This window comes from Macaca mulatta, chromosome 9 (assembly GCF_049350105.2).
Source record: "Macaca mulatta isolate MMU2019108-1 chromosome 9, T2T-MMU8v2.0, whole genome shotgun sequence".
In the NCBI taxonomy this organism is placed as follows: Eukaryota; Metazoa; Chordata; class Mammalia; order Primates; family Cercopithecidae; genus Macaca; species Macaca mulatta.
The window spans coordinates 112,864,522-112,890,468 of record NC_133414.1 but is presented as its reverse complement, the minus strand read 5'-3'; the positions used below and the strand labels follow the sequence as shown (position 1 = coordinate 112,890,468).

At 52.0% G+C, this 25,947-nt stretch overlaps 1 protein-coding gene across 11 annotated transcripts in view; it reads right to left on the bottom strand.

The window, feature by feature from the left end:
- Positions 1-1,750: 1,750 nt before the first annotated feature.
- Positions 1,751-25,947, bottom strand: part of PAX2 (paired box 2) — a 93,882-nt gene continuing 69,685 nt past the window's right edge. For 3 of the 11 annotated variants that reach the window (XM_015147956.3, XM_015147960.3, XM_077947343.1), the window contains 6 exons: positions 24,667-24,842; positions 22,056-22,182; positions 6,936-7,037; positions 6,701-6,783; positions 4,604-4,690; positions 1,751-4,158 (listed from right to left, as the gene is read on the bottom strand). In XM_015147956.3, the coding sequence (XP_015003442.2) occupies positions 4,604-4,690; positions 6,701-6,783; positions 6,936-7,037; positions 22,056-22,182; positions 24,667-24,842 (575 nt within the window). In that variant the 3' untranslated portion in view covers positions 1,751-4,158. The remainder of the gene's footprint in view (positions 4,159-4,603; positions 4,691-6,700; positions 6,784-6,935; positions 7,038-22,055; positions 22,183-24,666; positions 24,843-25,947) is intronic. The other 8 variants (XM_015147957.3, XM_077947341.1, XM_077947342.1 and 5 more) reach the window with 3 other exon arrangements.

Sequence of the window (25,947 nt, the reverse complement as noted above, 5' to 3'; positions counted from 1 at the left end):
GGCACTAGGCAATAGTCAGGAGTTCTGCCATGCTGGGTTTTCATGGGTTATGACCAGGATCTCCAAGGGTGCACATCTTCCAGGGAGTGCAAGATAATCCATTTGGGTATGAGAACATCAGAACTTCTATTTTTACATATTCCAATCTCGTTCTTTTAATATTTTACCTTTTACAAGATTCATGATATGTTAGTCCAATAATATATTTATGAAATTTGTAAATCAGTAAATATACTTATATTGGAGTACACATTCAGAATTCTTTTGGCTGAGAGGGTGTATGACCAAAGAAGTTTGAAGGCCACTCTTCTAGGAGGCTGGTGGTCAAGAGAGCCAATACCAAGCAGGGCGAAGGGTGCAACTGCCATTTGCTGAGATGAAGAATAGCGGGGAGACACAGGTGCAGAGGGAGGGGGAAGGGAATGGACTTGATTGAGGGTTTGCTGATTTGTAGAGGGTCCTGCACATCCCCCAGAAGTGCCATGATGTGGGTGAACCTGGGCAGATTGGCTTGAAAGAAAGGTCTCTGGGATTCTGATGGGAAGGAGGTGTCTAGGAGACACTGTCCCAAACCAAAGGGGAAGGTCACTTCTTAGTCTGCCCCAACGTCCTGCTTGCATCCCTGGCAGCTCAGAGATTCAAGAGCCTTTCAAGTGGGAGGAAGCTGCGATAGAAGCTGAGCTGGGAAGGAGTCCCAGGGGCACAGAAGGAAAGTTTCCAGGTGGAAGCTGGGCCCTTTGTGTTGGCAAGAGTGTGGGAGGGCCAGAGCTGGGAAGCTGTTGAAGGGATGGAAAGGAGACCCTCCCAAGTATCTCTGATGCAGCAGAACAATCCTGGACAGTCACCACATCCCCCAACCCCTGCAACACCTCCCAAACAGAGAACAGAGAGGTGGAGACATACAGATTTTTCACTGGGCACCTGGACACAAGAACAGCAAGGATGGCTAAAATAAAACAATTCTCCTACTACCACACCCCCAGACCCAACCAGGGACATATAGACGAACACATAGATGAACAGAAAGCCGTACCTATGCAGGAAGCCGCCGACCGCCCCGCGACAGACAGGCGTCTGCGTGCTCTCTCGGGGACACACCCAGACCACAGCACAAGGCGCACCAATTTCAGCCGCTTCTTGCTGGGGCCCGGGGCTCCGCAAGACACTGGAGGCGCATGAAGACCCATGAACCAGCTCCCGGGGCCTCTGCGGGGCATTCTTCGCGCCCAGAAGTAAACGCAGAGCGAGGAAATTTGCGGCAAGCCTGTGCGGTCTTCGCATCTCATTGCAGACTCCAGGGATAAAATTGCTGCTGCGCCCACGCGCAACTGCACTGGATGGGGAACGGAGGGAGGAGATAGGACAGACGACCACCCCTCCACCCACGTGGAGAGGGCCTCAGACGTAGGGTTCTGAGAGCCAGCACCCTAAATCTGGATGCAGGTGTACTGATAGGACCACAGAGTTGGCCTAGTATAGGCGCCTAACTGGGAGTTATTCTGAAGTTTCGGAGAGTAAGAACTTCCTGTCCCAGGGCCAGGGTGCACGGGGGAGGGTGGCTACTAAAGGGCAGGCTTGCCTCGGCCTCCACCGTGGTTCAGCTGCCGCCAAGGAGGTCTCCGCAAAGGAGTTGGAGGTCGCAGTGGGAGTGTAGTTGGGAAGATCATTGAAGGGACTTTTGGGGATCCACCAATGGAGGGGAGGCCCATCTCAGAGACAGGGAGAGACAAACTTGGAGCCATGGGGAGTGACATACAAAATTTTATTCTTTATTATTATTATTTATTTCTTATGTGCACAAAAGAAAAAGAATGAAAACGAACCAACGCGCTGAAAGTGGCCGGGGAGACCAGAACCGTCCGGGGAACTTTTAGCAGGTTAGGCCTGGGCCTGGGTCCGGGGCCTCTGCCCGGCCAGCCCCACAGGACTGGGATGAGTCGGACCTTGGACCTCGGCGCCCTCGCCGCCCCGTTCGGGCCACTGGGGCCTGGCTGGGCGCCGGGTTCCCTTAAACGATTCTCTTTTCTCTTTTTCCTTTTCAAATAAAAAAGGCTCGAAGGGGAGAGAGATCTGGGCGAGGACTCCAAGCCTTTTCGGATTTGTTCAAGGATTTTTATTTATTTATTTTCACTTTTATTGACTTTGTTTCTGTTATTTCGAGTCGTCACGATCCACGGGTGAGGAGACATGCAGGGCGCATCGCCACTACCGAAAGAGCAACTACGGGGTGGGGTGGGGCGGGGCGGGGAGGGGCGGCCCGGCCTTCGGCCGCACGGGGCGCGCGGGGCACGGCCGCGAGGGGGCGAGCCCGGGGGCTGGAGCTGCCACTTCGGATCTAGCCTGCGGAGACAGGGCGGCCGGGCCAGGGCTGGGAAGAGAGGCCGAGGAAGGAACAGACAGACAGACGAGAGCGACAGAGACGGAGAGAGACAGAGACAGAGCGAGAGAGAAGCGGAGAGGAGAGAGGGGCAGAGGGAGAGAAGGGCAGGGAGGAAAAAGCGAAAACACGGAATTACAGAGAAAGAGCCAACAAAACAGGCCAGAGGAGTCCACAGGACCATGTTCGTCATTTTGCATAGAGATTTCTTTTCTTTCGTAATTTTTTTGTAACATAAAAAATGCCCCCCTCCCGCAGGACGTGCTGTGCTTTAATGGGCGTGTAGCTGTGTTCCCCCCTCCCCCCCAGCGAGCGGCGACTCTCACAGCACAGACAGCGGGGCGTATCTACAGGCAGGGCCGGCGGGCGACAGGGACTCTATGGGGCTGGGCGGGGCAGGGCAGAGGGGGAGGGGTTATGTACACCGGGGTTCGCCTTCACACAACACACACCATCTTTCCACAAAGCAGCAGCCTGGTGGCCTTTTGTGTTGTTTTGTTCCTTTTTGCAAAGACCATCATATTAAATAAATGTAGACTTTTTGTGGTTCTGTTCAGTTCCTGCCGGAGGAGGAGGCTGGGAGGGGGTGGGAGGAGTGGAGTGGGCAGCCCCTCACTTCCACCCCGCAGCAGCTCAGACGCCAGCTCAGAACCGGTTCTTACCACCGGCAGATTGAGAGTCTGTGTCGGGGGAGGGGGAATCAAGTAACTGCTGGAGGAAGATCCCAGTCCGCAGCCTATGGAAACTGGTCCTGCGGCGGTCCCGGAAGAGCATCCGATGGGGCTGCGAGTCAGGGAGGAGGATGCAGGGCGTCGAGGACGGGCGAAGGACGGGCAGGAGGGGAAACTGGGAGGCCAGCAGGTGGAAGAGACGCTGAGGTAGGGGCAAGGCAGGGCTGAGAGCCGGGTCTCGCAGCAGGAGGTGCCGGGCCCTGGGGAACTAGGCAGTCCAGGCGGAGCAGTGAAGAGCCGAGAGCCCAGCTCGGTCGGTGCGGGCTGCTGGACCCCTCGCTCCTTGGGTCCCAACCTTGGAAAGACCTGACGACCCCAAAGCCCGTTCCTAGAGCGGGACCCCCACTCCCTCATTCCACCTTCTGCGGCAGGGCACACCCGGAAGGCGAGGGCAGTCCGGCTGGCACTGGGGGTAAAGAATTTTCCCCAAGGATTCGGCAGCGAGCTCTTCCTACTTCAGTAGAAAGTCGTTTTGTTCTTAATCTCCTTGGCCCAGCCCCTCCATCGAAGCCTCCCGGCGCCCGAGCGTCCGAAGCGGGTGCCTGGGGCTGGGCCGCGCTGCGGTCCGCGCTGATTGTGTGTCACAGAAACTTACGGCGCGCGCCGGCTGGTCGCGCCCGAGTCCGGCCGGGTGGCTGGCGGGCTTCGGGGCTGGCTCGGTCGAGGCCGGGGCGAGCTGGGCCGAGTCCGCTTAGCGGCGCCGCGCAGTCCAGGCAGGCGGGGAGGGGCGGCGGGCGGGGTTGGGGGCGGTGAGCCCGGGCCTGAGGGTCCCGCCCGCGGCTCCACCCGTCCTGGCCGGCCTTCGAGGGGGTGATGTGAAGGGTTGCGGGTGTCCTGGGATGGGGTGAGGCTGGGGCGGTGGCCGGGAGGCATCGCGTCGGGTCGGTCCTCCCTCCCTCCGGGGTGGGGTCAGACGGGGACGATGTGGAGGCCGAAGCTGTCGGCCTGAAGCTTGATGTGGTCCCCGCGGTAACTAGTGGCGGTCATAGGCAGCGGCAGCAGCGGCAGGGGCGGAGCCCCGGGGGGCGGCACTATAATAATAAGGGGAACCTGGAAGTTAACACAGGAGAAGAATGGGCTGGGTGAGAGGACAAACAGGAGAACAAAAAAGGAAAGAAAAGCAAAGAAAAGACCTCCCCTGGCTGGGGTCCAGCGGGATCCGGACTGGGAGACCTTGGCTGGGCGGTGGAGCCAGTTGCCCTGGAGAATAGTTGCGTTCACGGGGCTTGAGAGGGACCCGATCCGGGGAAGCCCGGCTGCGCACCCTCCAGGGGATCCGAGGGCGAGGGCGCGCAGAGCCTCGAGCGACCAGGGAGGGGACGGGAGGGCAGGAGGTGCGGGCGTCCTCAAGGGGTCCCCGGGCCTCAGTACTGCACTAGCAAACCTGTCCCCCTGGCCCGGCCGGGCCCCCAGAGATCGGGTCGCCGGGAGTGGGACCGTGCCCAGAAGCCGCGCGGCCGCGCTGAGCCGCCGGCCAGCCAGGTGGCGTACTCACTTAGTAAGGCGGGGTTGCTGAATCTCCAAGCCTCGTTGTAGGCCGTGTACTGGGGGTGGCTGTACGGGTTGCCGGAGAACTCGCTCCCTGCGGGAGGGTCGGGGAGTGGGGATCAGACGCGTGCACGCCGGGGCGGACCCCACGAGTCCGGCCGGTGGCTTCTCCGCCCGCTCCTCCCTCCGGGTCTCAGGCGCAGGTGTCGCGGGCAGGGTAATAGCCTGGCGAGTGGGCCGGGCGGAGGTGGGGCGATCACCGCGTCCGCGTGGGGAGAGCCCGGGGAGGCGGGAAGCACCGACGCGCTCGCACACCCACGGGTGGACCCTGTGGGCCAGTGCCCGCCCCGGGCTTCCCAGCGGAGGTGCTCGCGGCCACCCACGAAGGGTTTGTACAGGGGCGCGTGCACCCTGTCGCGCCGGGGGCCAGGGCTTTATAGAGGCCACTCCAGTTCTAGGAGGCATGGCCCCCAATGGGCGGAAATGGGGGTGGGGGACGGTGGCGAAGAAAGGCCTTCGGGACACTTTCTCCCAGAAAGTCCTAAGAATGGCATCAATGCGCGGTGCCAACGCAAGAGGTGGGGGCTCTGTTGGGAGACACCGCCCTCCCGCTTTTCCCTCTAGAGGTTGGTTGCTTGGGCTACGCGGCAGGGGATGGAGGCGGCAAGAAGCAGGTGAACTGCCCGCTGGTCCGCGAGCGGTGAGCAGAGGGCCCGTGGGTTGGGAGCCGTCGGAAGCTGCCTCCCTCCCTCTGCGGGAGAAAGGCCAGGCCTCCAGGTTTCCCCCTCGCCCTTTCTCCTGTGTGATGACCCCAGACTGTTTACAGTGATCCCTAACCGCGGGTTAAGTAGAGGAGAAGGGGCCCCTCTCTGAGAGGGAGCTGGGGTGGGGGTGGGGGATGCAGCCACTGGAAAGCCTGTTTATTGACGAGGAGGGAAAGCATGCGTGCAGCAGGATAATGAGCTTCTGAGCTCAACTGTGACCAAGAGGAACTGAGCTATCTCCTTCCCCATCGCTAATGAAACAAGTGTAATTTCCTCATCAGCACTAGATTCTGTTTAACGACTCCCCCCTCACCACCACGAGCTCTCTGCGGCTCCCTCTTCCCCACCTCCCTGCAGACTCCCTGCCCCCACTTCCCCACTCTTCCCTCACCCCCACCTCTTTAAAACCTCCTCCAACCCCCACCTGCTCACTGCTGGGAGCTTCTGCCTAAAATCTCCTTGCCCCCCAATAAGGCTTCTACTTCCCTTCCCCTAAATCTGGGCAGGAATCCCTTTACCCACACCTCTAACTCCCTTCAGCCCCTAGTCTATAAGACCCAGCAGCAATCTTTGCCACTGTCCCACCCCAAGCTCTGCTTACCCATGGTTATCCCTAAATGTCCCTGGATGGATGGGGCCAACCACTCTCTTCTATCCTCCCCCTTCCCCATACCAATGAGAGTTGAACTTCAGGGAAAGGCCATATAGAGGGCGGCCAGAGGGAGTGAGTTGCTGGCTGAGTGAGTCTAACCCTTCTTAAGACAAGAGTGTTTTGGTGTTTGTGTGCATAGGAACTTCAGCTCTCTTTGGCTTCAAGCCCCTGCTCCCAATCTGGGGATTGGGGATGGGTATAGTACAACCTCCAGCTGCAGTCACCAGACGTTAAATAGAGCCTCTGCCTCTCTGATCCAAACAACCCAAACCCAACTCCTCTGATCAGGGATGGGTCAGAGCCCCAGGGGAGCAATGGAAGGCTGGGTGCCTCTGAAGAGGTATAGGGGTGTTCTAGCCTGTCTCGCTGCAGTGAGTCTCCCTGGTTCCTGCCGCAGCCTGATCTCCATTCCTCTTAGGGACTAGCTCCCTCCTGCCTCTGGGTTGGCGTTGGTTCTCAACATTGGTCTTCCCTTGTGTCTTGGTGTGGACCAGGGTGGCTTTGTCTGAGTGACTGACATGCCCCTGGAAATGGTTCTTGGCTCCAAGTTTCCATGGAAACCAGGGCAGGCTCTTCCAAGCAGTGTCAGCTGGCTGGGGTGGGCTGGGCACTGAGGGTGGAGCTGAGGCTGAGTGCTCCTCGGGCACAGACTTGGGTGGGTGGGCGCTGTGGAGGGGCCATGACATACAGTGGGTTGCACACAAGGGGGCACTTCTGCAAGCTTCCTCCCGGGCTTGCTCATGAGGGAGGATGAGGGACCAACTGCAGCCTCTAGGGAGAGAGAGGGACAGAATAGCAGTGGTTTGCAGGGAGGGGACGTTGGGTCTCCCCCCACCCCAGCCTCAGACTACAGACCATTCAGCAGCTCACCCACAATTTAGTTCCCCCCACCTAGATTAGGCAGCTGCAGCATTGTCACCTACCAGGCACCATTCCTGCCAGGGTGGAGGTGGGGTAGCTTCCCTGGCCAGTGGGGGGCACGTGAGGGGGGTAACCAGGCAGAGTGGTGCTCGCCATGTCACGACCTGGAAAAACACAAAGGGGAAGGAGTGAGGCCTGGAAGAAAGGGGCCTGTCTCTACTCACACCAGGGTACTGCATGGAGAGGAAACTCTTGGAGAGGAAAGAGCTCTGTGCAGACGTGCGGGGGGACGTGTGCCGTTCTGCACCTGAATGAGCAAGTCTGAGTGTGCCTTTGCATGTGTCTAAGCTAAATATCTATGATCAGCTGTATGTATGCATCTCTGTTGTGTATAGCTCTTTGTGTCTCTGTGCATTTGTGTGTGTGTGTGTGTGTGTGTATTTGCCTTTGCCTGTGTCTCTGTGCATTCCAAACCCAGATGGAGATGGGAGGGAGATGACCTGGTTTTACTCCTCCTTCTCAGCAAGATATTCAGCTGTGGTCTCTCCAGTAGCCAAAGGGACCTCTATCATCTTGCTTATCTTTCCTCTCCCTAATACCCCATCTTTCCTTCAGGCTTGGAGGACACCCCACCATCACCCCTACAGGGAGTGATGGCTATTCCTTGTCCTCTCCAAGTGGAGCTGCAGGTGCTGGGCCTGGCAGGTGTGGAGAGCAGGGGGCCAGCCAGTGAGCTATTTTGCTGTTAGTGTTTATGGCATTTACATGATAGAAAACCACCCTGAAGTGAATCAGGAGCTTTGAGCCAACAGTGCAAGTGGACCAGATAAAGTTCCAATGAGCAAAATCTGCTCCCCCACCAGCTGCTGGACTTCTGTCCCTGGAGGGCTCTCCAGCTAGAGCCTGGAGGGTGGGAGACAAAGCGAGTCAAGATGAGAGTGCTACCCCTGGTCCACAGACATGTCCTCTGGGACACAGCTGCACATGACTGGGCTCCCTTCCTTGCCTGCACCCTCCATTGCTATGAAGGGGTCACCACCTCCCTTTGCAATTTAGCATTTTCTGATCTTTAATAATAATTTGCTTTCTCCCCTCTGCTATAATCCCTTCATCCTCTCCTGGACCTCCTGGAACCCCCTTAACCCCTCCAGATTCCCCTTATCCTCCTCACTAGCCAATGCCACTCTACCACTCTAATGCCTCTGTCCATCCTTGGGAAGGCAAGGCATGGCTGCAGAAAGTCACAAAACTATGCATATCCGGGCCCATTCACTTTCTTTTCGTCAGCTGGACCATAGTCATTAGTCTCCCAGTGGCTATTCCAAAGCATCTCTCTCTCTTTGCTACACTCCCTTTGAAGAGGGCCTCACCTCCCTGCATTCCAGAGATGTATGAGTTTCCTCACCCCTTCCTTGACACATCTGAGTGATCCATCCTTCCCTAGCTATACAGAGCTACAGCTCAGGTTTTTGCATTTCTAGCACCCTGCTGAACATTTTCCTTAGCTGTCCCTCTGTCACCTCAAACCTAACTGGAATAAAAACAGATTCATCTTCCCTCCGTCGGTTCTTATGATCTTGAAGATCATAAGACCAAAAACTTTGGAGTCCTTCTTGACATAGCCTTCTTCCTCTCATTCTAGATGAAGTTAGTCACCAAGTATTGTCAATTCTCCTTGGCAGTGTCTGTTACATCTGCTCTATTTCCATTTCTTCCACTACCTTCATAGCTCAGCTTTTAAGCACCTTCTTTTGGCCACACAGTATTTTTGCTTGCATTCCCTGCCTCCACATTCTTCCCCTCCTGTCTATCCTAAATGTGGCTGCTTGGCTAGTCCTCATGAAACATTGCTTTCATCACACCACTTCTCTTGTAAAAACCGTCGCTGATTCCCCATAGTCTATAGTTTGAAATGAAACTCTGTGGCTTTTAAAGCTGCTAAGGTACTCTCTCCACCCCACTTAAGATTCTCACCCCTCCTGGTTTAGTTTGACTGTTTTTATTGGCTTGTGTGATGTGAACCTCCTACGCTTTTGCCATGACCTTTTCTTCTTCCTTGTCGTTTTCCTCTCCTTCCCCCCGAAGTCTTAAAATCCCTACCATTCTACCCACCGAGGAAATTTCTCTCTTCTAAACTTCCACAGCATCTGTGCTGCATGGTTTACCATGCCATTATATATCATAATGCATCAGCCCCGATATCATAGCTTGCTTCTTCAAACAGATCATAAGCAACCTGAGGGCAGGACCCTGTCTTCTGCTTTATCCTGCATAGTTGAGAACATGGTAGATGCTCAATAAACACTTGTTGATTAATCCTCCATCAATCTATTGCACTTAACAGCCAATTCCTGATGGGTTATAATTTTTTTGTTGTTTCATATATATTGGTCTCCTTAAAGAAGTAAAGGCTGGGATAAAATGTAAATATTAGAATATGCTTTTTCTTTAAAAAACAATTTAAACAATAGATTATGATTTTTATAAGCTGATGAGAGGTTTACAGTGAGGGACTCATATATTATGACTTTATCATGCAATAGAATGATTTTCCTCTATACCTGTCTAATATAGCCAATATCTTACATTTCCTAAAACTCGAGAACAAGCAGAGTAGAACTGCCAAACACGAGATCCGTTTTGACTCCTAGAGAGACAGAAGAAAGGATTTGTGTTTGCCTTGATGTGGGTTTTCTTTTATTGACTTCTGTTGTCAATGAAAGCTACACTCCTCCTGACTGTCTCTTAGTGGAGTGGACCTGAAGTAGACAATGACAGCAATATCAAAATCAATTCCTAGAGAGATTAATAATATGGCACTTATTGGTCAAAAAAGGCCCAGGACAGGATCGAGTTAGGGAAGATGCAGGGGTTTTGAAGCTAAACAGATAAAGAAACCTAATTCCTCCTTCCCTGTCATCATAAAGTCTGCAAAGCAGCCAGGAAAAGGGGTGTGCCTCTTTCTTAATAAATAGGAATTTAAATGCATCTTAATTCCGGTTTTCAGTTGCATGATTCCCACAACCTATCACCATGAATTCCTTATAATCTAAGGTTTTGTCACAAAATCTCCTACCTCATTTCAGGAGGAAGGAAGAAAGGCTGGATGACTAGAAAGATGTTTCCAGCTAACCTGGATGCAGTCTTATCGGAAAGTTTTATTTCCACTGGCTTTCTCTCTTGCAAAATGGCAACTTCCCTCAGGTAGGAACTTTCGCATGCTGAAAGTCACCCACTGGACAGTTGATTGAAAGGCACATTGCCAAATTCTATTTAGAAAACTGAAGCTGGGCAGTGCCATGTAGAAATTTTAAAAATGTGAAAGAAGAGTCCCAAGACTAGGAAAAAGCAGGCAAGCTTCCTCGTGTTCTGCATACAGCTGTGCACCTGCTGCTGCGGAGTCTATAACACCAGTATCACCACAAAGAGGTACCCTGTTAAGGACCCCTGAGCCACCAACGGTGCTGGCCACTGCATACAAAGCACTCTCAATTGCTTCATTAGCACACAGGTGACACCTAAAGAGCAGAAAAAATTGACCAAACTCTTGCCAGAGCCATATATTTTTCTGGAACACCATTGTCAATAATGGAAAACACATACTGCAGGAAGTTTTCAAATTACTAAGACCGTCATACCATTTGCCCAGCAGCATTCTTTGAGCAAGCCTCTTTTAGTGAAAGAATATGAATGGGTAATGGAATCTGTGCAAGCAAGAATCGACAGAGCACTGGGCCTTGCTGTACTATACATGGGTGGAAAAATAGGAGTGCAGACAGACTCTAAAACTGTACAACAGCACAGCCACCTCCGTTATACCAACAAGCAAAAGCACAGAAAAAGGAGAAAACAGCTATGTGACAGAATACATCAGTTATAAAATACGTGCCACCCAACAGAAAGCAGTAGAGGATTTTCATTGCTCACTGACAATGGCCAGTAACATAAAAACAGCATCAGAAATTATAAATGGACAAAAACCCACATACTATTACAAGAGGATGGGCATTTCATGTTGGACGCTTGCTTTCCAAGGTTACAAAGTTGTTTTTTGTTTTTCGTTTTTTGAGATGAAGTCTCGCTCTATCGCCCAGGCTGGAGTGCAGTGGCGCGATCTTGGCTCACTGCAACCTCCGCCTCCTGGGTTCAAGTGATTCTCATGCCTCAGCCTGTAGCTGGGACTACAGGTGTGTGCCACCATGCCTGTCTAATTTTTGTATTTTTATTAGAGACAGGGTTTCACCATGTTAGCGAGGCTGGTCTTGAATTCCTGACCTCAAGTGATCTGCCTGCCTCGGCCTCCCAAAGTGCTGGGATTACAGGCGTGAGCCACCGTGCCTGACCAAGGTTACAAAGTTTTTAAAGATGAAGAGCCTTCCAGATGATGAGGTAACTTCCTTGTTTCAAGGGTGAGACAATGAAGGCACAAAGGTGCATCACGGTTTTACCATGACTACACAGCTAATAAATGATAGAGCCAAAATTTGAAGCCATGTTTATACCACACTGCCTTTTAATAACATGAAGCCAGATACTCCCCAAAAGAGCCAAAGAAAAGGAAAAGAAGTCATCTGACAAACAAAAATCTCATATCGTCATGGTTGTTGATAAAAAGGACTCAGAGAACAAAATCCCGACGCCAAAAGTCTGTAATAAAACTCCATGGGGTGGAGTATTAATTTCCTGCGAGAGTTTTCTGAAAAACAAAGAGGGTCTTCAAGAAACAGTGGTAGTGGAGAATCTTAAAGTCCCCAGAAGTGTTCAAAGCACTGTACTTGATGAGGATATCTTCTCAGTTCAACTGCAGAAGTCCCTGAAGATTCTACAGCCAATTTCTACAGCAATCACTACATCTGCATCAGACAGTGCACTTTTGTCAGACATTCCTTACCAAATGGGCCAGATCAAATCAACTGTTTTGGAGAATCTAAGTGCAGCTCCTCTTTCAAGTACAGAGAAAAGCAAAGTGAAAGCCTTTATTAAGAAAGTTGAAAAATTGTAGTCATCAGGTAATTTGCGCTACTTTCACTATCAGGTCTAAGATTCAAGGTCAGAGCTGTGTTTCTACTTGTGCCAGGACTAGCTAGCATTCATTGAGCACCTACTATATGCTGGGCAGTGTCCTTCATATTTTATATGATGTACTATCTCATTTAATATTCATATCAACCCTATGATGTTGATGTTTTTATTTTTATTTTTATTGAGACAGGGTCTTGCTCTCGTCAGCCAGACTGGAGTGCAGTGGCACAATCTCGGCTCACTGCAACCTCCGCTTCCCAGGTTCAAGTGATTATCCTGCCTCAGCCTCCCAAGTAGCTGAGATTACAGGCACCTGCCACCATGTCTGGCTAATTTTTGTATTTTTTAGTAGAGACGGAGTTTCGCTATGTTGGCCAGGCTGGTCTCTAACTCCTGACCTCAGGTGCTCCGCCTGTCTCAGCCTCCCAAAGTGCTGGGATTATAGGCGTGAGCCACCGGGCCCGGCTGTTGATATGTTTTTAACCTCCCCCACCTTTTTTTTTTTTTTTTTTTTTGAGACAGAGTCTTGCTCTGTCTCCCAGGCTGGCGTGTAGTGGTGTAATCTCCACTCACTGCAACCTCTGCCTCCCAGGTTCAAGCGATTCTCCTGCCTTAGCCTCCCAAGTAGCTGGGAGTACAAACGCCTGCCCCTGCACCCAGCTAACTTTTGTATTTTTTAGTAGAGACACGAGGTTTTGCCATGTTGACCAGGCTGGTCTCGAACCTCAGGTGATCCACCCACCTCGGCCTCCCAAAGTGCTGGGATTACAGGTGTGAGCCACCACGCCCAGCCTTTAATCCCCAGTCTATAGATGATAAATAAACTCAGAAGGGCCAAGTATAATGTCCAAGATTTCACTGCTAGTAGATGGCAGAAACTGGATTACAGAACGGGCTGTATACTTGGGAACTGATCCCAATGATATTATTATTGATATTATTCTCAAATAGTGCAGACCCAGAAAACAGATAGATGTTTGGTCCAGGAAAGTAATATGGGATCATGCTAAGTGAATCTTTCCTATAACAGAACATCTTGTCACTTCTTGTTTCTTATGTTTCAATTTCTTCCACTTTTTTACAGTGGTGGTTTTAAATTGGGGTTAACTGATGCCTTAGGAACCCATAGATCACTTCAAGGGGTCTATATAAATCTCTATATAAGATGTTATAGACATTATATATCTGTATCTTTCTGTGTAGATGGTATATGACTTTTATCATATTCTCAAAAAATATGGCTTAAAGATTAATAAGCACTCTTTATAAAAAAAAAAAAAAGCAAAAGAGCCCCGTTCTTTGGCATAAGACACTGATTTGTTTGCAACTACTTGAATTGTATCAATAAACAAGATGATATAAAGCACAGCAAAATAACATGTGAAGTAGCAGGGAGGTTTATCTCAAGTCAAGGAAAATGTCAGCATTCAGAAGATCAAGGAAATAAAAAGGATGCCACGAAAGAAGCAGAAACTGCTGCTCATGATGGCTCAGATGAGACTTATTAGACATAGATTTATACAGCAAAAGTTCTATCGAGGAGTTCAGAGATGCTTTTCCTCAGCATCTTTCTCTGAAAATAAGCACTTTTGCTACTCACTTGACACTATGGAGGACCCTAAGGCCAGAAAACATAACTCTTGTTTTACTACCCTATCCTCAAGTTCTGTCTGCTTCTCATAAGGTAGCGAAAATGAAGACATTAGATTTCTTCAAGGCTGGCAGTCTGTGCCTGCATTTGACATAGGCATTTATAACACTTACAGGAATACACAGTTATTAAATTTGTAATTGCTGCCTAAATATATAAATGCATAATTGGTATTTACTATAACAATTATGAGCACCTTATGACCAATTCAACTTATATCTATTACACTAAAGTAACAAACTTTAAATCCACACAAGATGTTTTAAAAGGAGAGGAAAAGAATTATCTACATATTTCCTTTCATTTCATTTCTTATTTCCCAAGCTTCCAAATCCTCCCAGGATTTGATTTATCCTCTGGGGCAGAAGGGACTATGGGACGGCCCACAGCACCAGGCTCTGCCTCAGCCCCATACCCTACCTGAGGCTTGCCTGCTCCAGGTTCCAGCAGAGGGGGCTGTGCCTACAACTCAGGGTGGCTGCTCTTCCAGCTGATCTCAGCTCCCACTGACACCATGAGACCCTGGTCCCTGGTGTGTCCTAGGCAGGGATGTTACCCAGATCTGCAGGGGCTTAGTGAGGTCTACACCTTGAGAGCCAACTGGCTGGACACAACCAGTCATGCTGTTTCCATTCCCTCTCCCAGCACCCTGCCCTCCTCTGAGCTGTGTAGCCTGTTGGCTCAGGGCCTCACAGGAGGCGGTTTCCTTCTAATTCAGCTGGACCATGGATGGAAATGCAGCTTCAGCATCCTAGGATAACACTAGGGAGTGTTGGGGAGAATCACACTTTCAAAGGGCTGAGAAGGAACTTGGCTACCTTCTAGTCCAACTCCCTCATTTTACAGAGGAGGAAACTGAGGCTCGGTCCTCTTCCCAGTTCACGTCCCTACGTTGACTTCTCTGGCTCCATGAGCGAATCACAAATGAAGATTGGAGTTGGGCAGGGGCTGGCACTCAAGAGGTTGGGCCCAGGCTCACAGATGGGCTCAGAGCATGAGAGACCCCCATGCTGGGTGGGCAGAGGTTAAGCCTGTTTGCACAGTCTTCTGATACTCCAGGCCTCCCAGTTCCTCTCTGGCTTTATTTTGTTCTCTGAGAGCACTGAATTGTCAGCTCTAATCCTTCCGAAAGCGCAGTGTTTTTCAGGCGCTCTGTGTAAGTGAAACCCTAATCCCAAGGAAAACGGCCACTTAAGCCTCTGCAGCATTAGGCTGTTCTCCAAGCCCTGCAGGATTTCCTCCTTCCCTGCCTGAGAGCCCAGCCACCACCACCACTGGGGAGAAGAGGGGAGGATTCAGGCTGAAGGCACGCAAAGCCCTCTCAGAAGTGACAATAGTGACGGAGCCTGTCTCCCAAAGCTCAGGGTTGCAAAAGCACTGGCTTGTTTGTCCTGAGGCTGTAGCTAATTGTGGAGGTGGAAGGGATTCTGGCTACCCTGGGAAAGGAGTGGGGGGTCTTCCTGTCACCTTGGAGGTGACCGGCCCTCTGGGAGAAATAGGTTTTCAGGTCTTGCCTAGGTGGCTTTGAGGCCACTGGGACATTTCTGAGCCCTTGGTACCAATACATGCCTGTTTCATTGGGACAGCAGTCTTTAGGATTTCTGGTCATTCAAAAAATGTTGGGTTGACTGACCTTACTTTTACTTAGCCAACACTTTCTTCTTAAAAAGTACCAAATAACAGACTAAAAAGCTTAGTGCTGGGAGATCCCTTTTTTGGAGAATTCCCCTGTGGGACACATCAAGCATCTAAATGACATCTACAGAAGCTGGAAGGGTCCCAGTAACCTAATGAATCGTGAAAGCCGTGGCCAGTATTCTCAACTGGGCAATCCTTTATTGGCCTGAGTTGGCTATTGTCATGCACTTGATAGCAAGATCATTGATTTCTTAGAAAATATTTTGATTCAAATTCAGACTGGCCCCTTTCTCTCTCTCTGATCTCTAATGATCAAGTGAGGCCATCCTTGGAGGAAAAAGCATTCCATTTGGCATGTTCAGCCTTTTGGGCCTCACAGACAGAGGGAGGAGATGAAGGGAGGAGGTAAGAAGAAAGGTCCAAGGTTATGGGCCAAATTTGAGCTCAGCGTAGAAAACACCAGAACTATATCTTTGCTAAGACACCCCAAACCCTTCCTACCTTTGTCACCCTCCCATCGATGCTCCTCCCTCTGCAGCCCCGTTCTCAGCCTGGGTACTTCTGCCATGGCACCCTTCTGGGGAGGGCAGCCCAGCAGCACAGGGTGGCTGGTAGGCAAAGACAAGGACATGGGATTGGGACCTGGGATTGAGGTGGCACAGCTTTTATTCTGGTCAAATTTGGCCTGACTCTGATCCCAAGAGTGGATTAGTGCCTCTTCTTTTCCATATCCTTTACCTCTAGCAGTGGACTAGGAGGAAGGGAAAGAGGCCTGATCCAATGACTCCCTAGGCTGCAGGCCCAGAGCAGCCACATATCCGTCAATGTCTCATTGCTATGGAAATGCCCCTGTAATTAAATCAGAGCTGAGGTTGGGGGTTGGAGGTCCTTGGGGATGTGGCTTGCAGACTCAGGGATGTTTGGAGGAGGCTAGCCTCTTTTCTTGGGACCCTCACAGCCTAAAGGAAGGGTCTAGAGCATATGAGCATTGAGGAGCAGCCCTCTGGCTTGTTTTGGCCTCCACACTAAAGGGCTCTCTGACTTGCCACATGTCTGAAGTTGTCCTAGCCCTCTCCTTTCAAGGAGAGGAACTGTGATGTCTGTGCCCTAAATTCCTCTAGCTAATCAGGGGCTTTGAGCTGACAGACAAGACTAGGAGACACTCAGCCTCCTTCAGAAACATTTCTCAGTCTTTATTGCACTCTCCTCCCCTAGGGGCTGGCCAAGGGCTAAGCTGTTTGTTTTATGGAGGGAAATGCAGTTGCATTGGAAGGGGGTTGTTAACTACAGGAAAGAGGCAGTTCCTGGAGGTCCTCAGGATGCCCTGAGTAGGAGGAGGAGGTTTCCCAGGGTCCACACCTCTATCTGCTAAAAGGCCACTTTGCTAACCATCTCAGATGTGGGCCAGGAGGCCGAGCTTCTGAGAGTTGGCAACCCTTTCTCAGAAGCTACACCCACACTACTCACACTGGTCCTGCTGCTGTCCAGCTGTGAACTTTGCCTCTCTGGCCTCCCCCACCTCTGCTCAAATGAGCCAGCTTCTGGGAGACCAGCCTCTTCTGCTCCATCTTCCTGCCTTGGGCACTTCCCTCTTGGGCAGCATCTACATCTCTTCCTGGATCTTAGTTACAGCTTCCTTCAAAACTGCAGTCTTCAGGAATTAAGAGTCATTTCTCCCAAGCTCTTGAATAAAACCACCTTCCCCCAACCAGGATGGGGAAGCTACTGAGGCTTCCCACCTGTCCCCACCCCACTGGGGAGAAAGGTACTGTCCCCATCTCTAACTCTCTAATGTTCAGACATTTTCCCAAAGAAAACATAAGATTTTCTGCTGAGGCTTAGCAGTCTGGGAGCCTGGATAAGCCTGGAACAGGCTCTACTTTCAGAGTTGCCTGAGGCTCAGCTCTTTCCATGCCTCCTGGACCCCACACCAATAATCTATAAGTGTGGTCCTCATTCTTTGCCCTATTTGATCTCCATTATCTGACAATTTGGTGAGCAGGGGTGGGAAGGGACTAGGGGATCTGGATCTGTGATAAAGATACAACTGATACTTCCTTTCATCTTTTTTAGAATATTAAACTTGCTGAGTTTACAGCGCTTTTGGACTATTCTATTGTCTTCAGTTCTTGGGGGATGTTAACTGTTCTGTTTATTGCTTCTACTAACTTTCCCTTTTGGAAGTTTGTGTTCACATGAGATGTGTACTTTTTCATAGTAAGCTCATCATTAGCGGTGGGTTTTCCCCCCACCCACCCTGTGGGAGTCCCATGTGCCCTGGATTGTAGAATGTCTCTACAAAGAAGGTTTCTCATTGCTCCCGGTGGGGTTTCAGAATGGGTAACTATCCTGGACAAATTTTTATGTAACTTCCTGGCTTGGGTTTCCTGCGACATACTCATGGTATAAATTTAGACTCTGATCTGGCATCAGGCTTGGGGTCTCCATGTCTCATGGTGACATTCCCTGTTGCCCCCTGCTTCCTTGTTTCTCTGGGCTACTGGGATGAGTGTATGTGTTTGCCTTTCACGGACAATGTGATCCCTGTTCTGTCCCTTGCTTTATGCAGGATGACACTCAATTCTAGCTTCCTGATTCCCAAAGTCACGTTCCCTGACTGGTGTGTTACAACCCCATCCTCTCCCAGTCGGCGTCTCCCTCAGTGTAATGTCAACAGCCTCTCCAATACTGATCTGGCTTTGAGTTCCCCTCGATTTCTGGCACCAAAGAATGAGGTTTGCTGCGTATTAACATTTTTGTTGTTATATTTTATTCAGTTACGTTTTGGTGAGTTTAGCCTGCCTGGGTCCCAGACCATCAATCTCCTTCCTCCTTTACCTCTCTGTGACTAAAACAAGGGCGATGAGAGCTGCACTTGCCCAAGGCTCGGCCAGTGTGCAGCAGCAATGCCCACTAGAGGCCAGTGAAGCCTGCTGGGTGCAGTGGCTCCAGGGGCTGGTGTTTTGCCTAGTTTCTAGAGCAAGCTTGTCCAATCCACAGCCCGCAGGCCACATGCTGCTCAGGACAGCTTTGAATGTGGTCCAACGCAAATTCGTAAACTTTCATCAAACATTATGAGGTTTTTTACTTTTGTTTTTGTTTTTAGCTCACCAGCTCTCTTGGTGTTAGTGTATTTTATGTGTGACTCAAGTCATTTCTTCTCCTTCCAAAGTGGCCCAGCGAAGCCGAAAGATTGGCCAACCATTTTCTAGAAAGCATAGAACTGCACAATCTCTGACTTCCCCCAGCACTGTCCCTTGCATCTGGGCTCTCTCCTTCAGGGTGGACTCACACTGTGTCAAGGGACTCTCTCATGTTCAGAAACATCCCCAGTGACTTTGGGAATCCTGGAGTAAGTTCTCGTCTTCTCCTCCCAGATCAACATCACTGCCAGCATCTCTGGGTGCTCCTCTGTCACTGCAGCCCCGGCCAGGCATGGGGAGGGAGGCAAGGTGAGAAAGCCATGGGGAACAGGGGCTATCTTTTCTACCAGGGAAGGGAGACTTTAAGGAATGAAGGCTCCAGCGTGTAGCTGGAGCCAGAGTTCTCACTGCAGATGCTCTGACCCAGAGGGCCCTGGGACTACTGAGAGGTGGATGGCAGCCCCCTGGGGTCCTTTGGAGGGTCAAGAAGGTGGTGAAAGGTACCAGCCACAGCCGTCCAACCTGAAAAAGCCTGGGGCCAGAATGCCCCTGACCCATTCTCTCATGTAGCTGGTCCCTTTTTCTTTATCACTTAGGAGAGACTCGGCTCCGTTCCAGACCAGCAGCCTAGAGCCGTGGGCTGGAGAGAAGAGATGCCGCTGAGCTAGAGCAGCCCAGCGGCGGAAGGGAAAGTGGGTGATAAATTTAAATAACCAGCTTGACTTGGCAGCTTGCTGAGTTGTGATGCAGTGAAATTAAAATCTCGGCAGAACTTGCAAACACTACCCAGCAAAATCAGTCTCTCTCCTTGGTTCCCTGATGGAAGGCGGGGAGGGGAGGCTACGGGGCTGAGCCCTAGCCTCTGGCAGCCACCCTTGCTTGCAATGTGATTAGCTGTGTCCTGGCCCACTGGGCCCCACTCTCCCCTGCACACAATAGTCCAGGTTCCTCTGTCCTCTCAGTCCTGACCTTGTGGAATAGCTGCATCAAGTGGCTGGTGAAGTTTGAAATCAGCCTCCAGTGCCAGGAGGTGGCAGGAATCTCAATAAGGTCTGGCTTTTCAGGTTGGGCTAGGGCATTCCCTCATCCCCTAAGGTTTGCAGCCGCAGCTGCCAGTCCTGGGAAAGAAGATGAGCAGGGTACCTGAGACATGGAGGATGAAGAGGGCTCCTTGAACACCTTGGCACTCCTAAGTCAGGCTATGGGCACAGGGTGACCTAACAGCTCCCTTACCTTTAGCACACACCTCCCCAGCATCACCTACCCACCTGAAAGAGCCTTCTTTTCTCTTCTCCCACCAAAGCCCTTAATATTTGCCAAAAAAATAAGTTTTTAAAGACTCTTTGAAGGCAATGTCCACAAATATACTAAGGACCTCTCTCAAACACCAGTTCTACCTGGAGCCCGGTTCTCACAGATGCCAACATATTTCTAGAAGAACTCACCCAAAGTCCATTCTCCTGTTTCTGTTCTTCTTGCATCACTGCTCACTACTACCCACAATATCCTGGCCTGAAGGCCAACACGCTGGACCCACTGCTGAGATGGCCCATGGAGTCTGAGCAATGCCCCATTGCTCACCTTGACAGTACCTCTAGCAAATTCTGTTTGTCCCCATAATAAACACATCATAAATCATTCATCTTTAATAGATTATGCAAATTAGGAGGACATAAAATCAACAAAGATCAATAACTGCAGCAGTTTAATTGCCAGCAAAAACAGTTTAAGAATGAGCATAATCTGCAGCTCTTTCTTGGGTAATGGCGCTATTAATCCAAACACTGGATCTTGGCCTAAGTGTGGAAAAATCATTCCCTACCCCTATCCCCATCTTCCCTCCCCCACCTCTCCACACACTTCTTTCTTTTTGGTAATTTCCAGTTTCTGAGAGTTTCCCCGTCATTACCACTGGTGAACAGCTCCGAATGTTAATGGTTCTGCTTTTGTTACTCCTCGCTTGATTGAAATGTCGCATACAGATTGAGATGTTAGTGCTAACTTGCCACCTGGGAATGTCAAGCTGGGTCTGAAATGAACTTTTCTCACACTTGGATCCAGATGGATCAGCCGGAGATGTTCCCAGGCTGAGCTGGGACTGTTCCAGGGCCATGGGGGGGAGGCGGGTGGGGGCTGCTCAAGGTGGAGGCACTTCTCTGCACCAGCCTCTGGGTCTCCTACGGCAGGAGCCCTACCCTGAAGATCCATATCTCCACCCCAGGAAGTGCTCGCCTTCTGGACTATGGCCTGAGCACTGGGCAGCACATGGGGTTAGAGAAGTCTCCCAGGTTCTCTTTGACCAGTGCTTGGAGTGGCCATCTTTGGGAAGTGACCACTGTACCTCTGAGCAGGTCAGAAGAAAGGTGGCCTCTGCCTTGGGTCAGAATACCTAGCAGGTCAGAGAGCTTCCCAGCTGGGCAAAGAGTGGCTCCTGCTGAGGGCCATTCGGTCATGGGCTATGTCCTGGCCCAGCTAACCCAGCTAAGGTCGTCACTCCCGAAAGCCCAGTCCAGGTCTCCAACACTTCCAGAACTCAGCCTCTGACTCCCTAGCCAAAGATCTAGGCTGGAAACAGTTGTACCAGTACAGCCCCTTAGGGAGAGGCTGGGAAAGCTGACAGGGCTCTCCTAAACCCCCAGGTGGAGGCTGGGTGGCCACTGAGCCCAGCTCAGGCTCAAGTGCAGCTGCACTCAGACCAGCTCCCAGGCAGAACCAGGGCCCAGTCCTAGAGTGCGCTGTGCCTGTTCCCTGTCTTTGCTGCTGGCTGTGCAGCCCCACTGCCGGGTCCCCAGGCCGCCTCCGCTTGCCTCGCTCTGCAGGTAACGCCTCAGTGTCTCCCAGTCCCCACCGAGACCCTTCTCAATCATCCTGTCTCCCAAGGAACAAACGGCACATTGGCTTTAGTGTCTCCAGAATAATTAGGTGAATTTTAATAACACCTCAATGTGTGTCTCTCCCACTTGGGCAGTCTCCTGGCCTGGAAACCCTTCTGCAGTGGCACGCGCCTTCCACAGGCTGGAGCTCTGCGGCCTTCCCCGGACCCCACCTCCCCTTCCAAACTAACTGGCTCTGCTGCTCTTCATCTGTAGGGGCTCCTGGCCATGGCGCCCCTAGCTCTGCATTTGATTGTGGGCCAACCCTGATCCTACCTGGCCTTGAAATCAAGCCTTGGTGTCAGTGACTTCTCGGGGAAGCAGGAGGAAGGCTGGAATAATTGTACTCATCTCAAACTCCACAGAGCTGGGTGCCATGCCCTCAAGCCCAAAGCCATGGTCACCCACACTGCCTGGAGGGAGTGGGAAGCGGGTCCCCCAGGAGCCTTGCAGACACACGTGTGGAGGCTGGACACTGGGTACCCATGCTCCACTCTCACCAGCCTCACTTATTTGCCTTCTGCAGATGTCTCCACAAGAGGCTCATGATTCTGGGCAACTTGGGAGAGGGAAGAGAAACAGGCAAAGGGAGAGGTGAAGGACAGGAGGAAGAACTGGCAACAGCCCCTCCTAGCATCAGCCTTTCCAGGTTGAAGCCCACAGACACCCTGACCCCAGTTTTTTTCTCCCCACATCTGCACACACCTGTTCAGGAAGCACCCTAGTTTTAGAAGCCTCGTTCTTTCTGTAAATATCATGGCGGGGGATCTGCTCATCACACTGGGCCCCAGATGGCATGGGCTGAGGCACCCTCCACTGAACGCGGTGCCCCCACCCTCCTGGAAGCCCTCTTACCAGTCACAACGGGGTATGTCTGCGTGCCTGACACATTGCTGCCCAGCTCAGGGTTGGTGGATGCAGATAGACTCGACTTGACTTCATCAAGCCCAGGGGTCAGGGCTGGGAGGGAGTACTCGTTCCCCTGGGAGGAGAGAGAAAAGTGACAGCTCTCTATTGATGCACACACAGAGAAAGGGCTTGGTGTGCAGATGGGGAGGAGGAACGGGGAGCCCTCCCAGATGGGGTAGAAAGAGATGGTGGGACAGAGGGGAGATGCGGGGGGGCTTGGCGGATGATGGCAAGCTTTGTGTGGGTAGGAGCAGACCTGACTTGGTGAAATCGGAGGCGCAGCACCCTTTACACATTTTGGGCAGTTATGCCAGCACCCTTTATGTTTCTGTAGCATCTCCTGCCTAAGCACCCCCGAAGGTAGGGTGTAGTAGTGGGGATCCCCTTGTTGAGAGACACGGGATGTCGAGGAACCTTGGGGAGGAGGGGGAACCATGGCATGACTGGCAGAACCAGTAGCTGGGGGAAGGGCCTAGTGGGGCCTTCAGCCTGGCACTGCCGGCTGCTCCGGTATGGGCGCCCCTTTTTTAAAAACAAACAATGACAGCCCCATGGGCCCCTCGCTCTCTGCCTGTGCACTGGGGTATGAAATTGGGGAGGGGGAGAGTCCACATGGCTAACAGAAGGGTAGGAGGGGGGCAGTCATTGACTCTGAAAGGGTGTCCTGCCCGAAACACTCGGGTAATTGCCTTTTTATTGTAGCCACGGCCAAGCCAGACCCCAGAGCTGGGCAGACCAGGAGCCTGCACAAAGCAGGAAAAGTTGCTCTGATTAATATTACGTTAAATTAAAACTGATTTTCTGCTCTTTCGGGTCCGTTTTTTTCCCTTCCGCTTCCTGGCCCCCCCAGAGCACCCCCTCCCCTCCATGGCTGGACGGGATTGCCTCGTCATTTCCAATTCCTTCTCGTATTGATCTTCCTGTAGAAATCAGTTTTGTAATTAGCTGCAAATTAGGCCTTCTACTGGGGGTGAAGCTGCCCCCTGATTTATCACCAGAGTAATTCGCTGTGATCGGAGAGAAATTAAAATGAACTCAATTAGGCTTCGGATTTGCTTTATGGGCCCTGCTCCGAGTTTCAGGGGGAAAAATGACTGTGCTGGTGTTTAATAGTCTAATGAAAGTAAATAAAGGTTATTCATTGTAATACAGCCGGGGACTCAGGGAGGGTGCACCGAGCCGCCCGCCTCGGCCGGCTCCTCCTTTGTTGGTTTATGGCTCAGGGCACCTTAAAAAGACTTTTGATTTTTGTTTTATGAAGACAAACAGCTTATGGGATAAAAGGACGGGCGGGGAGAAAGGCGAGTGGCTGGGAGCTATTGGAGTCTTAGAGTGGAACTGTAGCGTGCGAGGCTGTGGGGCTGCACTGACGTGCATGTGTGGGAGCGTGTGTGCGTGCGTGCAAGCACAGCAGTGCTGTGTTGTACTGCGACCGTGGGCCTGGCCTGGGCCGCATGTGTAGCAGGGATGGGAGTGTGCCCCTGTGTGTAAGCGGGTGTGCTGGGGGCTCTACCCAGCGTATGTGGGTGGAGGCATATGCTAGGGGTATACTGAGCTGGTAATCTGGGGACAGCACACACCCACTGGCTCCATGCGGCTACCGGGACTAGCTGTGAGTACTGTGGGCTGTGGGTGGGGGAGCAGGTGGACAGTGGTGTGTGAACACAGTACTGTGGGCTGTGGGTGGGGGAGCAGGTGGGCAGTGGTGTGTGAGCACAGTACCGTGGGCTGTGGGTGGAGGAGCAGGTGGATGGTGGAGTGTGCACAATACCGTGGGCTATTGGGGGGAACAGGTGGACAGTGGTGTGTGAACACAGTACCGTGGGCTGCGGGTGGGGGAGCAGGTGGACAGTGGAGTGTGAGCACAGTACCATGGGCTGTGGGTGGAGTGTGAACACATGCACACCAGCACATGGAAAAGTTCAGAGGCGGTTTTTGCGTTGTGCGTTTTGCTGGTGTGTTGTATGCTGTGCCCCATGCTGTGTGTCCTGGGCTGCTCAGTGTCTGCAGAGAGTGTTGGGTGTAAGTGGTAAGCTGCCAGCCTACCTAGGGTTCCATCGAATGGCTGGCTTGGGGAGCAGGAGGCAGGCACAGGTGGGCTCTCCTGACACTGGGCAAGGAAAGCTCCCCAGGCTAGCATAGATTTTCTGTAAGACCTGAGGGGCTGTGGGCAAGGGACACAGCAAGAGGATGTTCCTGAGTACTCCATGCCAGAACCACGGAGAAGTGGAGCTAGAAGGGACTTGACAAATCCTACATCCAAGCCCTTCATTCTATAGATGGGGAAATTGAGGCTCTGAACAGAGATGATTTACCCAAGGCCATACTCTTGCATCCAGAACTCATCATTTCTAATTACTATATACAGACCATAAAGATTTGTCTTAACGATACTATACTGTCTCGTGTAAGCCTGTTCACACTGCACACACACAGAACACACGTGTGTAACACATACAATGCTGGCTATGCACGTGGTGTTTGGTGAATGAGTTCTTGAGAGGCCTTGCTCTGCTGGTTCCTTTCTACTTCTGCAAGCAGAAAGCTCCCTCCTCACCTGTTCTGATTTGATGTGCTCTGATGCCTGGAAGACGTCAGGGTAGGAAGGACGCTCAAAGACCCGATCCAAAGCTTCCAGCTGCTGCTGGGTGAAGGTGTCAGCTCGCAAGTGCTTCCGCAAACTGTCCACGCCACTCTGGGAATCTCCATTGGGGACTGAGCCCTCGGACACATCTGGAGAACACATGGACACTCAGGGCATTAGCGCCAGGCCAGCAGAGGCACAGGAACAGTGCAGGGCAGAGAGGTGGGCACCCGGCCCTGGAGCTCTGCACCCCTATGGGACCCCCTACTCTCAGCCCTAGGCCAGTGGGGCTGACACCAGAGGGTAGCCCTGCCTCAGAGACCTGGCTGAGGAAGCCCAGGGAACAGAAGGACCTGAGGACCTGGTAAGAGATGGAGTGGTCACACTGTGGGGTCAGGAAGGATTAGCCAGAGGTGGAGCCAGCGGGCTTCCAGGAGCCAGCTCCCCAGGGCATGTCTCCCTGAACCACCCCCTGCCCCCAAACCAGGGCCAGCCTGGGGAAGAAAGAAGCTGGGTGTCTCAGACGGGCATTACTGAGCCTGTGGAGAATTGAACTCGGCTCCGAGATGAATTTCAGTTCCACTGATTCCAAGGGTTGAAAACCATCAAATTTCCAAGGCCGAGTGTAACCTGGAGACTGGGTGAAGTAATTAACTTCGCCCTGAGGGAGGAGGGGCTCTGAGGCAGAGCTGAGGCACTCTGCTTGGGTTGGGCCAGGACTGAGGCCAGAGGGAAGCCAAGCGGGAGGAAAGAGGTGTCGCTAGAGCAGCAAAGCTCCCAGTTGGACAGAGCCCACAGAAGGGCCCCCGTGGATGCCGCTGTGCCCCAGCCACCTTCTCGGCCTCTGTCTCCAACCTGGACCTGGGCTTAGGCCTCCTACAGGAGCCAGTTTCTTGGTTACCTGGTTCCTCCTGCAGGTCTCCAGAGGGAGCAGAGACTTGTCACACTGGTGCCCGCTCCCCCTAGGCTACCGGTCAGTCCTGTTTCCATGTCCCCTTTCCCCAGGTGTTCTCAGCCCTTCCCTATCCCTGCCTCCAGCCTCAGTTCCCTGGCATTTTCAAGGTGTACAGTAGGCAATGTGCCTGCTCTGCAGCCTCTCCCTTAACCCACACCTTGCAACTCCCCACAGTGGGGTTTCCCCGACAAACCCTACACCAACTTGGTCACTCCTGGGCTCTCCTCAGCCCAAGACCAGCTGAAGAGCCTTGGGCCTGGGGCCAGCCCAAGCCGGAGGCCCCAGGGTGTTCCTCTGGG